General features: G+C 43.2%; 1 protein-coding gene across 1 annotated transcript in view; it reads left to right on the top strand.

The window, feature by feature from the left end:
• Nucleotides 1-1,664: 1,664 nt before the first annotated feature.
• LOC309683270 (chondroitin sulfate proteoglycan 4-like) overlaps nt 1,665-13,364 on the top strand; it is a gene marked incomplete at its 5' end in the record, with an annotated part of 38,158 nt that continues 26,458 nt past the window's right edge. The window contains 2 exons of the mRNA XM_082497503.1: nt 1,665-1,749; nt 12,719-12,882. Coding sequence (XP_082353629.1) covers nt 1,665-1,749; nt 12,719-12,882 — 249 coding nt within the window. The remainder of the gene's footprint in view (nt 1,750-12,718; nt 12,883-13,364) is intronic.

Raw genomic sequence — 13,364 nt, 5'->3', positions numbered from 1 at the left:
GATTCGTTTTCCCCTCCTCTGAACTCAGACCTCCAGCTAGCAGTCTGGTCCAGCACAGGAGTGCCCCTGCTTGCACAGTGTCCTGCATCTGGCCTTACCAACCCTACATATGATACCTGAGCTCTCACACTCCCTGTCGCACTATCTCTGCATTTAGCCCCAAACCACCTCATATGTATGGGATACTCCCGTTTACCTACCTCCCGCCTCTCATCCAAGCACCTTGCTGCACTATTTTTTTCCTAATGGAGTTTTGAATATTATTTTCCAAGGCCTACAGTGGAGATGATGCTGTCCCTTTGGAGGGGCAGTGTCATGGCAAACTTCTCTGCACAGCGTTAGGGAAACCAAATACTCTTAGGTTGGGATATGGTAAGTCAGACCACTGCAACACATGAACGGTGCAAAGGCAAAATTTTTTCCCAGGCTTCCCCTCCACAGCACAGTTTCACTGCTGTATGCCTGGAAGTCTGCTTTCCCAGACCAGTCATATTATTGGTCGTTATTCCACATTAAATCCTTTTTTTCCATCCTTGTTCACATCCTAGACTGGTGCATTTTAACAATTCCTTCTCCAGGTTTCCACAAATCTTCTTCAAGTGCTAGTCTGAAGAGAATGACATTTTTAGGCCTGTGCCTTTGATATCTTTAATAAAGCTGTTAAGTGATACCTGGGTGAAGATAACTCCCTGTGATTTCCCTCTGGGCACAGATCCCCCCCTCCCACCATCCATATTATTCTAAAACCATAAAGGCAGCAAAGCCTGCCAAAAATTACTAAGGAAAATGTAGACTAAAAGATGACTGCAAACCTCAAAGGAAGAGAAGAACCAGACGGCTGACCCAGAAAATAGATTTATGCCACCACCATCATTTCTTCTTTCTGCAGTTTTGGAATATTATCTGGGTTACTGACTCTGCTTGCTTAGTGTCGGATTTCAGGTCACAAATTCCAGTCCTATGCGTAAGGGAGTAGCAACAAGTCAAAAAAAAAAAAAATAACCGACCTGTTGAGACACATTGCAGCGCTCCACTCCTCCTTCCCCCCCCCCCCCCCCCCCCCCCCCCCCGCCAGCTGATAGCATCAGGGAAAGCTGCATGACTGCAAGGCTGTTCCTGGCACGGCCCGTGGACGTAACCGAAGGCATGTCTGCATATTTGAGTTAGGCATGGTACGCGGCTCAGGCACGAGTGGTTCAAGCGTGCTCTTTAAAACATTTTAAAACAACCCCTTCCCCCCCCCCCCCCTCCCCGAGCAGCGCGGTTCGTCCCCACGGCGCCACTGAGGGCTGAGGTGGCCCTAGCGCGGGAGGCCTAGTGCTGCCCCGAGGGACCCTCCACCGGGCAGAGCGGCCGGCGGGGAGGGCAGGGCGGCCGCCGCTCCCCTCAGGGGCGGCCCGGGGATGCGGGGAGGCGCGCTGCCCCGCTGCCGGCCCAGGCCGCCGCTCCTGCAGCGGGAGGCGGGACGCGGGAGCAGCTGCCTGTGTGAGGAGGGCGGAGGCCGTCCCGGGGCAGCGGGCGGGGACCGGCGGGACGGAGCCCCCGCGGGAGCCGCCAAGCGGGGCAGGGGCGGTGACGCGCTCCTGCCGCTTCCCCAGGGCCCCGCCGCCGCCGGTGGTTGGTGCCCGCTCGGGCCGTGGCTCCGGCCCCGCCGCGGCAGCGGCATGGCGGGCGGGCAGGGGGCCAGCGTGCCCGCCGCTCTGCTGCTGCTGGCGCTGCTGCTGGCCGCCAGCCGGCCGGCTCTCGCAGGTAGGGCTGCCCGCGGGGCGCCGCCATGGCGGGAGGCGCCGCTGGCCTGCGGGCCTGGCGGCCGGAAGGCACCTGCTCCGGGGCGGGGGAAGGGGGCGGCCCGGCCGCTGACTGACCGGCAGCCCCGCGGTGTGGTGGGGAGAGCCGCCCTCGGGTCGGGCTCGGGGCTCCCGCTGCCGGGCTGCGGTGTGGCTCGCCTGAGCGCTGAAGAGGGCTTTCCGCCGGCCGCCCCGCAAAGGGGTTCCCCGCTGCCCCGGCTCGGTGGAGGGCGGCGTGGCGGGGAGCGCCGCGGGCCCCGTTCCCCGGGCCGGCAGCCGCGGCGGGTGAGGCCCGGCGGCGGGGCTGGGTGGCTGCGGGCTGCTGGGGGTGCTGGGGCTTTGCCGCGCTCGGCTGGCTCTGCGGGCACCGCCTCGCAGGTGGCCGGGACGGCGGGCATGTCTGCGGGGGAGCCGCTGCCCCCTTCCGTGAAAGGGAAGGCCAAGAGCCTGTCAGCGCGGGGTTGAGCCTTCCCCTGCTGCGGGGGAGATGCTGGGGCTAGACGTAGCTAGGCTTTCTAATAAAAACAAACAAAAAAACCAACCCAAGCAACGTGGATGACACCCCCCCCCCCCTTTATTTATTTATTTATTTTTACAATCATAACTGTAATGCGTCATGAGGAAAGCACTGAGGCACGTGCAAGAATATTCCCTGTGATTCCTTCCCCTGCCTTGGCATGTGTGTGAACTAGTGGTCCCGACGTTAAGTATCAGCCGGCGACAGCGGGTATCTTGTTTTTCTGGCATCTAGAGTCAGCTGTCTGATGTCTGGCTTTTCAGGCACGCCAGGGGCCTGCAGCTCTCACTGGTGGTGGTGCACGTTAAGGTGCAGGTCTTGGGACAGCCAAAAACTTCAGCTGGAAACATCTTTTTCTTTCTCTTGTGATTTATCTTCGAGTAAATTATAATTAGACCATCAAAGACCGGTAATCAAGTTTATTATTTAAATACCTTTTTAAAATAATGGACCAGAAGGCAGTTGCAGAAAGTGTGCTTTTCCATACCCTTTGCAGTCCCATGTAACATGAACCAATTGCCCTAACTCCCCTCCTTTAGAAATGTCGAGTGTCTTGTTGGTTTCTGTGATTGCATGGTGGCTGTTTTCACTAGATGAGAAGACTAGTTAGAAATGAACTAATATTTAATTGTATTTAATTTAAAAACTAGTTTTCAGTTCTTCAGAGATTAACGAAGACTGAATTGTTAGTTTTTCTTACAGGATTAATTTCAGATACTACAAGTGAAATACACCTCTCTTGTCTTTTCCATGAGAGAATGTCAATGTGTGGAACTCTTAAGTGGTGTTCTCACCTGTTTTTTGAACAAAAAGCCTGCATGTGGGGGAAGGGGGGATTATTTTATTGCTCATAGGGATGTCTTGGAGCTATCAATTATGTCAGGGGGATCTGATTGCCACTGGAATTTCTCTAGTAACAGTAGCGTTGTGTTAAATGTCATGACAAAGGGTTTTGTCATTGATTTTGCTGACAGTAATGCCAGGCCAACCAGTACTGCTTTGAAAACATGAAGCTGACAGACCACGTTATGCCTTGCTGTTGCAATAGCATCCTTCATACCCGGTGTTGCAGGCAGTGCAAGGCAAACCCAGAGACAGAGGGTACCTTTCCAAACTGCAGAGTAGTGCCATCAGCAACGCAGCCTTGCTGCTTGTGCTAACCTAGGTGCAGCAGTGCAGGATGTGCCGGCTGAGCTGCGTTCAAGCTGAGCTCTGCCAGGCCATGTGGACTGGCATCACTACCAGGTAAGCTTGTTAAATTTCAGCTCTCCCCTCTTACTCCAGCTGCAGCTATATCTATAGCTGTACCTAGGGATAGAGAGTTCCTGCTCCCAAAAATCTTAGAGTGAAATGGAAAACCAGTCAAAAACTGGAAGGAAAAAGTACCAAGAGCGTCCTGCAGGCAGTGAACTGACATGAGGTGTTCAGCAGTTTTCCCAACTCTTCAGCGTGTTTTTGTGATAGAACCAGAAATTAACATCAGCTCTGTTCATTTGACATTCAGCACTTTAACTACAGCACTGTCTTTTATCTGGAAATCATAGAATCATAAATGTTTGGGGTTGGAAGGGACCTCTAAATATCATCTGGTCTGGTGTGTAAAGCATTTGTAGACGCAACACAAAGATGTTCCTCACTGTGTACATTTTAGGTGAGCGTAACAGGCTTACAGACTCTCATAGTTTTACCCACAAAATCTCACTGTAAATCCTACAGTAAGAAAATGTGAATCCACCCTCAAATTCATTTTTGAATAATGGTTACATTAGCCTTAAAGGGCATTCCCCAGTGTATCTGGCAGCTTTTTTTTCCACTTCCATTTTTCCTGTGCCCCTCATGTGCTGTTGATGTCAGCTGCTGCCAGCTTAGATAAGGAGACAAAGATGAAAGTAGTATTTGTTTTTGTTGTTCTGAAGGGTCCTATTTTGGTTCTTTGTTTTCTTTATGTCATTGTGCTGCATTATTTCTGCTCTTTGTCCTTGTAGCAAAGCTTCATTAACCAAACTCCTGTTCTGTGAAGTATCAGCAGTGTGTTTTGGAGAGCATAAGATTTGTAAGTAAACAATATTACCTGAGGTATTCTGTGGTACTGGTAAGTGCTTTTCAGTCTCACCAGCTGAATTTGATGGTATCTGTGATGCAGCAAGTACTGAGTTAAAAAAAGTAAACATTCAAAATATGGTTCTATCTACCTGTAAGAGAAAATGAAGAAGCCATGAGGCATTTTTATTTTATGAGGATATATTTTCTGAAGTTTTTTTTTCTCCAGGTGATTATTAGTAATTGCTGCTGAATCAGACTGAAAGGAGGTTCACTTTTTCCTCTCCCTGCAAAAGCAAGAGGCGTTGAGATTAATTGTAAAAGACAGGACTATCATCAGCATCAGGTTACACCTGTGTAAGGGCAGTCTTCACTTCATCATGCTCATGGAGTTCTAGTTAGTACTTTAAAGCCCATACAATCTAGTTTTAATGGGCGGTCACACAAACTGTAAGGTTTTCTAACATGAGGTCAGATTGCAATTAGAAACTTGACAAAAATCAGCTACCAATCTGATTCTTCACTGCTGTTCAGAAGAAAAAAATCAAATACAGAACTACTTTAAGAAAGTAATTGCTGTCAAATTTGATTTCTCTAACTTCTCGTTTACTTGAGTTTTGAATCACCAGAACTGATCATCTTTATTTCTAGAATGTGCAGCTCCTGACAACTCCAGGAAACATACGGCAATTTCTTTTACTATTTACATTACATTTTAAAAAATAGTGATTTTTATCACTGATGTGATAAAAGTATATGGAGACCTTTCCAAAGTTCCAAGAAAATGTTAGCCATGTAAGGTATTTTGCCTGAAAGAATTATTTTCTCAGTTAGATCAGGTTCACGTAATGAATTCTTCTTTTTATCCTGTCTTCATAGCATCTTTTTCATACCCTTGGGAGAAGTTTCTTTCCGAAGCTTTAGTATCAATTAATCACTTTTAAAGTAATTCTATGTGAGTACTAGAACTCGATGTCTATTTCTCCAACATGTTTTTAAATACTCTGAAGTTTGGATTCTTCTGTGTCACAGTGGATTCAAACATATTACTGGCAGTTTCAGGGTGAAAGAAGGAAATACACGTACAAATCACAATATTTTGGAACAGATACTTGCAGCATGTGAAAGAATTGCTTTGGCTCAGTTGTTCTGATACATGGTTCCAGCTAAGTTCTTCAGCACAAAACTGAAACATGCTAAAGCTACAAACTTTTGTAGGAGTAGGGTCGGTATTTGTAGAGCACACTAAGGAATTCACTTTGGAGAGGACTGACAGCCCTTCTGGTGGTGCAGTAGGTGAAGTCTTGGACCTGGGTGCAAAGCTCTGTTAGCTAGAAGGGGCTAGAGAAATAGTTTGGTTCTGTGGGACAGCTCTAAGCGTGTTTATAGTGCAGAATGTGAGCCTATGCAATAATTGCAAGTGTATTCTTTAATCCCCAATTCTGCCGTGTTTTCTGGTGGAGGGCTGTTAAAAGCTTATTACATCGGGTACCTGGAATTTGGTACTCTTTCACTAATGCTCTCTCCCTTTTTAATCTGTCTCCACATGTGCTGTACAATCAGGGTAAACAAGGCTTTTAAAAGTTATTAATATCACAACAGCTTATTTATATTTGGTATTAATAGGCTTTGAACACTTGTTTCCATCACTCAAATCCTATCCCAACAGAGAGTCTTCCTATCATACTTACGTTGGAAGTTGTGTGCTGTTTTTCCTGTGGTTTAGGGAACCAAAGTTTGGACCTGCATCTTCATCTGTTGGGATCTGCGTGTTTTATTTCTAGGTACAGCAGAAGCTATTTGGGACTTAAGGTGTCTCTCGTTTGCAAAGCATCTAGTGCATGAGGGCACTTCATGAGGCTTCAAGCTGTACTTCTCAAGTTGTACTTCTATATAGCCTGAAAGTATTTTTACTGTGTGGAAACGTGCCTTCATTTCTAGATTGCATAACCCCTCCACCTCTCACTGGAGCACGCTAAAAGACCTGGTAGTACAAAATAAATGTGTCAGTACAAAAACCAACTGCTCTGTTTTGAGAATGGAGGGAGAAAGGTGGAAAGGGGGGACAAAGTTAAACCACTTTGATTTCCCTACAGCCCTGAAGGTCTGCTCTACAAAAGCAGAGGTCCCAACTTTTTCACCAACCAAGGGAGGAACAGACTGCACTCTTAGCCAGAGCTCCTACTCGAACATCCAAAATAGTAGAGAGTCAAAAGCATTCCTGAATTTTTCAACAGACAGATAGAAATGCACACTATCATCTGGAAGATTATTATTTATCTGAGCTATCTGTGCCAGTTGATTTCTGTTCCTGTTACACTTTTGTGAATGAGCTGCAGGGGACAAATCTTTAAGGTGCAGATCTCAGCTGGGCAATGGGAAGCTTATTCATTCAAATAACTAAACCAGGTCTTGCCTCTAGATGTACTAGAGGTGATGCAGCCAGTGCCTCACCAGTCACAACTGATGTTGTATGCGCTTGTTGCACTTCGTCTGAGTGTGCTGTTAGGACAGATGAATTAGCCTTTATTTTGACTTTACGTTTTTCACATAGAAAGATAAGTAACTTTATTTTCTTGAAGGGACATTGTACAGTATCTTGGGAGGGATGTGCATGAAACATCAAGCAGGTAAGGACCTTCTCTGTGTTTGGGGCTCCTGGATACCAGTGTAGCACATGACAACAGTAGATGATAAGGTAGCAGGTTCAAAACCAGTGAATGCAATTCCCCCCCCCTTTCTTCTTTTAATTCCTTTTTATACAGCCAGCCTGTAGAGCTTACTGATACAGATTATTAGTGAGGCCACTGCAAGGACTGTGGTCTCAGATGAGGAGTTACTGTGGCATAGAAGTGACTCTTAGCTTTCCTGCAGACAGCAAACAAGCAAGCAACACCTCCTCGCATGGCAGTTCTGGAGTTTGGAGAGGATCCTGACTGAAAAGACATGGGTGATATTAGACTTAATCCTCTACTTTTATCTTTAATGACTTGGTAGTGTAATAGATTGCATGACTTCCCTTGTAAAACAAGTCCTATATAGTTGTTTTCAAATTAGCAGGCTACATGGGAACAATTTGTCTGAGCAGCAGTAGTTCTGAGGCCTAATTATGACATTTATTCTAATGTTGAAAACAGAAGCTCAATATATTATGTAAAAAAAGTAGACAAATGTTTTTGTCTACATCAGAAGGATTCAGGATGTCTGTGCTTTTAAGCGTTACCTATACTGTTTTTCATTACACATTAGGCTTCTGGCCAAAGCATTATCTTTAAAGGGCTCTGACACTGATATGTCCTGAACATTTTGAAGACAAAAAACATTGTCCAAATACTCTTACATGGAAACTTGGTAATTTTTCTTTTCTGCTTGAAGATCAAATTATGTATTTCAATTTTTTTATATAAAAGGGTGGACATTAGGGGTAGGGAAGGGATGTGGTAAAATGCCCCTCTTCTCTGTTTCGTTTGGCATAAATGCAAAACCTTATGGATTACATGAGTATAAAAGTCTCTGGGTTACTGGTTCAGGTCCAGTGGGGAAAGCCTTTCCTTGTGACTCCCTTTGGGAAGAAGGTGTAAGCGGGATCCAAAGAAGGAAAGGGCTGAGATGTGTGGAGCTTTGGCTGTTTCTTGTCCATAGTGGAGACCAAAAGGAGTTCAGCAGACATGAAATCTGTATTAAATTACTTCCAATTAAGAGTGTGGAATTGTGATACCAAGGTCACCGTTCTTCCTTATGATCCCTTTATGTTGCTAAGAAGATATGTAAGTTAGTCTGAAATGAGAAATGATGGAAAAAAGAAAAAAATCCATTCTTTCAGTTAGCTCCTTCGTCTTGATTTTGTTGGTGTATGGACGTGCATAGCTTGTGATAACTTAGTAGTGAGTCTGAGTTTGGTTTCTTGTAGATATGTTTCTGGGGTTGTTAGTTTTGGCAATGGAGAAGAGACAAGGCTTTTATTGCTTTGTGCTTTGAGCACAGAAACCAGGAGAAAAAATATTCAAGATGTAGCTGTTCTTTGAATTTGATGATATTTTTAACACTAGAGAATGAAGGCTGAACAAAAAGATAAAATGCCAGCCTAATGCCACCACTAGATGATGAGTGAAGAACTGTTTGCTCTGTGATTATGAAAGCTTTTACTGTGCCTGGCCTGGTTTCTCGTGGTTATTTCTAAGAAAAATGCTGTGGACAGAGCTGGTCAGGAATCTTCAGTAAAATTACTTCAAACAAAATTCTCAAAACTTACTCTTCCCATATAAATGTTATCTGTTATGATGAAAATATTAGGAGGGATTTGTAGCCCCAGTGTGGTATTTCTAGTTGAGGGTTGGCTCTAAGGGAGGAGGAAGAGAGATGAGGACCACAAATTAGCCAGTAACTCAGGTTGAACAGATTTTTAAATTGACATCCCAAGTGATTAAGCCTCTATTTTTTTGAGCCTTTGTATATCTTTGTCATGAAGGGCTGTCATAGCTGACATAGATCTGGCTCTCATTCTCAGCTGCTTCCACCTGTCTTTTCCCTATGAGGCATAAAGCTGTTACAGAATAGATTGTGTGCCCAAGGCATTCCAAAGGAATCGTTCCCTATATGATATACTGAGTTCACCTGTTCCAGTACCAAGGGAGCTTTAAAGCTGGTGTTGTTGGTTGAACTCCACTTACTTTCTATATGGTATGATTGACATCAGATCGTCCAGGACAAAATGTCCCCTTTTCAAAAGCTGTGGCACCAGATTCACTTTGAGGTTACTCATAACATGGTTCCAGCTAGAAATCATTCTATAAGTGTCTGCACTAGTGGAACTTGATTCCTAAACTATAATAACATGTTTCTTAATTTGGTGGGTACTGAAGCAGAAATCATGCCAATGCACTGTAGGTGGTCTTGGCTGAAGATCTCATTTAGTGCTGGATCAGTGCCTAGACTGATGTTGATTTTCCTGCCCCACCTTCAATGATGGATTTTGACTCTGAAGTGTTTTATGGAAGGCAAAAGCTTTAACTTACATTTCTTTTTTCTTTTCCAGTAAATTCATATTTAGTATAAACACCAAACTGTTTCCCGGTGGTGCACTGCAAAATATTGACTCTGCAACTTCGTTTCTAGTTATTCTAAATTGCACTTAGTAATCCATGGATAAGTTTATCTTTCTGCTCAATTGCTTCCCCCCAAATCCAATGTTTTTTCGCCCAGATAATTGAGTCTAATGAGAATTTGATGTCTTTAAAAGTTATTTTCAAGTTCCATCGTCAGTCATCAGTTTTGAGTCAGAAACTCACCAATGAAATTGGAGGCTGTGTTACAGTGATCATAGTGAAACTTTCAGGACATTAACATCTGTGAAAGCTTTGGATTTCGTTTGTTAATTTCTGAGGAACTTCACTGATAAAATTATAATGAAATCTCTTACTTGCAAGTTCCTTAGGAGTACTAGGATGTAATGAAGCAAAACAAAGGTAACTGCTTCTTGGAATCTCAGCAGGATGTGGAGATCTCAAGGTGGAACCTTCTTCTACCCATAACATTATATTGATGTTACACAAGAGGTAACAGGCACAAACTTGAATATAGGAAGTTCCATCTTAACATGAGGAGGAACTTTACTTTGAGCGTGGCAGAGCACTGGCACAGGCTGCCCAGAGAGGTTGTGGAGTCTCCCACTCTGGAGACATTCAAAACCTGCCTGGACGCCATCCTGTGCAACGTGCTGTATGTAGGTGACCCTGCTCTGGCAGGGGGATTGGACTAGATGATCTCCAGGGGTCCCTTCCAACCCTAACCGTTCTGTGATTTTGATGTTTCTACAATGGCCGAAGGAAATGGAGCAATCTTTTGATTAAGACAGGTTATTTCAGACAGCTAGGTTATGCCTCCTGTGATCCTCAGGATGACAGTATCTCAGTGCCTCATTCGCTGAGATGGAGGTCAGGGGATTCCTCTCCCTCACCTGTGTTATTGGGTCCAAAGCACTATAGCATAGGAACAATTTCCTATAGTCCATCTGTATGGTAGATAGAACAGTGGCAGTCCTAGCTGCTGCCATAATATGAATATGCCATAATATAAAAATCATAAACATTTAACCTGTTTCGTGGTTTATTAGTAAAATTTAGTCCTCAATTGTATTGGGGGTTTATCTCTAGTTCTGTTATTCCAATACTTGCTTTGAAAGGGAGACCCTTCTTTATTAACAATAACATTTCTGTATATAACAAAATGCTTTGGTTCTCTTACTGTATAGATTTTATGGAAGATCGATACGGTATATTAGAACTATTTGATGAAAGCTTCTTTTATGCTAGAGGTAAACTGTTGGGGAAGAATTCTTTTTTATTCAACATGCAACCAGTTTTTCTGTGCACAGTGGTGACTCTTCTGTTGCAAGAAATACATGTACTTCTGTAATCTAAAAATCTTTCCTGTGTTTCTCTGGGTAATTAACGTAGCACACTATTACATAGCTTGTGGCTGTGGGGCTTGCTGAAATCTTATTCTGGGGAAAGCCACCTAGAATTTTTATGTGTGCTACAGCAAATTTTTAGAAACTATTAGTGATTGTTTTGTGAAACAGCTGGTTAATGAGACCTTTGATTTGTACTCTGTAATGTGCAGAACCCAGTTCAGAGTTTGAGTTAAAGCCACACTTTATAAGAGTCATCAGAGTGTTAGATTCAGCAGAGGGACAGCTAATGTAGAGGCAGTAACAATTAAACCTCAAAAGGCCTCTTAAGTTGTGCTTAATTTTAAAAAGAACTGTGTTAAAATGAGAAAGTTGTCTCAGAATGAAGCTAAAAGCTGCAAAATATGTAACTGGTGACGTCCTTAAAGAGTTCTGTCCAAACACAGCTAAAAGAATTGTAAGCCCTGGCAGACGTAAAGTGAAAATAGACAGGCCTGAAAAAAAAAAAAGGTCAAGGATCAGCTAGCTGAAGGAATCAAAGCTTTTACTAAATCCTTCTTAAATACATCAAGAACAAAAACCCTGCAGAGGGTCTGTGCAGCCAGTTGATTAAGTTATCAGTATAAAAGAAGCACTCAGAAAGGGCATGGCTACTGCAGAGAAGCTAAACGAAATGGTGTTTACTGCTAATTGGGAAGATTCCCAAACTGAAATTCCTTTGCTGGGGGGGGGGGGGGGGGGGGGGGGGGGGAGAAGAGAGAGGGGTTGACCTAAAAAATTGCTTGCTTGCTAAGAGTACTATCTGATCTCGTGCTCTAAACTCCCTGGGTACCTGAAGCCTGGAGAGTGGCAAATTTTATGCCGGTGTTTAAAACAAGAATGCCCAGAGGACTGTAAGCTTGACATCTGTACCATTCAAATTCATAGATATTGTAGGAAAGAATAAAAGTCACAGAAGTAAGTAGACTCAACTTGGGAAGAGTCAGTAGGGTTTCTTTAAAGATAAGTTCTGCTTTACAAATCTCTTGGGAGTTTTTTTGATAGGGGCAGGAAAGTGTCTAAGATTTAGATTTCCAAAAAACTTTGGTAAAGTTTGACATCAAAGGCTTTTGAGCAGCCATTGGTTAGGAATGCAGGGCTTTCTATATTAAGTAATGGATTAAAAGATAGGAGGAGGGGTAAATGATTTATTTTGTTGTTGTTGTTGTTGTGTGGGATGGAAGTTACCAGCAGAGTTTTTCAGGATTTGGTCTTGGGATCTGTGCTGTTCAGTGTAGTAGTAACAGAGATGGTAAATGTAGTGTGCAGACAAATGAGAAAGTTTACTGGTGTTACTGTTCTTCAAGGCAGTAAAGAGGGGAGAAGAGAGTGAAGGATTGCAGGAGGCCTGTACAGAACTGAGTAACTGCGCAAGAGGGCAGCAGGGGTGGTTGGAGGCTGCATAAATGAAATAAGAGGACACTTCAGCCTGGAAGAGAGAGGAATGAGAACATAGAAAGAATTATGCAGATGGCTGGAGACCTGTGGGTCTTCTCATCAGAGATAAAAGAGGATCTCGCTGATGGAGATGTAAAAACAAGTTGTAGATTAAGACATTTCCAAAGAGAAATTAGAGGAGTACTTCAGAGAGAAATCCTTTGGCAGTTACTAAATAGACTGACCTGAAACAAAAAAATAATTGTAAGAGTATTTGAAAGAAAGTATTAAATATGATTGCAGTGTTCTTACTATTCCCTGTTGTCACTGTTGGAGGTAGAATACTGGGCTATATTCACTCCTTGTCCATACTGGTATGGCCATTGGTCTATTACTCAGTTTCTTGGACCGGTGAATTTGGTATCTGAGATGTATTTTCATTCATATATAAATAAGTATATAGAGACTTGATACAAGTTTTTTAATATAGCTGTAGATAAGAAAAAGAGATTTTTTTGTGACTAAATCTCCTGGGTTTCTTTCTTTCAGTATCATTTTATGGTGATAGCTTTGTGGAGTTGAACACGACAGAAGCATCCTCTCAGACATCCTTACAGTTGCGGTTTCGAACAAGCAAGCCACATGGACTGCTTTTTCTTGCAGCTGGGAAGAAGGATTATTGTTTAATGGAGCTACGCTCAGGAAATTTACAGGTATGGATTATAGCTATAGCTAAAAAGATATGCGTAGCCTGTATTGTTTAGTGGTTTTCTTCAAGTTGTTGTCTATAAAAATTCTCAAAGTTTACATTTAAAAAAAAAATGGAAAAAATCACATAATGTAATTTATAATTTCAAAATATGGTGTTTATTTCTTACAATGATAGTTATTAAAATTGGCCTCTAAAAGCCTTTGAGATCTCTAGAGCTTAAAATCAAGATTATTGTGTTCAAAGCATGAGGTTCAGTAAAGGCAAAATTTCAGATTTGATGATGTTAACATCATAGAAAATGTTTTGATCCAAGTAGTTTTTCTGCAAGGTAAGTTCTTGAAAGATCATTGTTACTTGGGTTTTTAGGAGTTGTTGGTCCTAGCAGAACTGCAGAGGAGTCCGTTCCCTCTACTGCAATTATTCAAGTCATATTTGTGATGGCAAGTGAACCTACACAAAATTTTAGCGGGATTTTATTTTGTC

Source organism: Vanellus vanellus (genome assembly GCF_965231255.1).
Source record: "Vanellus vanellus genome assembly, chromosome: Z".
NCBI lineage: Eukaryota > Metazoa > Chordata > Aves > Charadriiformes > Charadriidae > Vanellus > Vanellus vanellus.
Note: the sequence above shows the minus strand (reverse complement) of the source record. Positions and strands in the feature narration are given on the sequence as shown.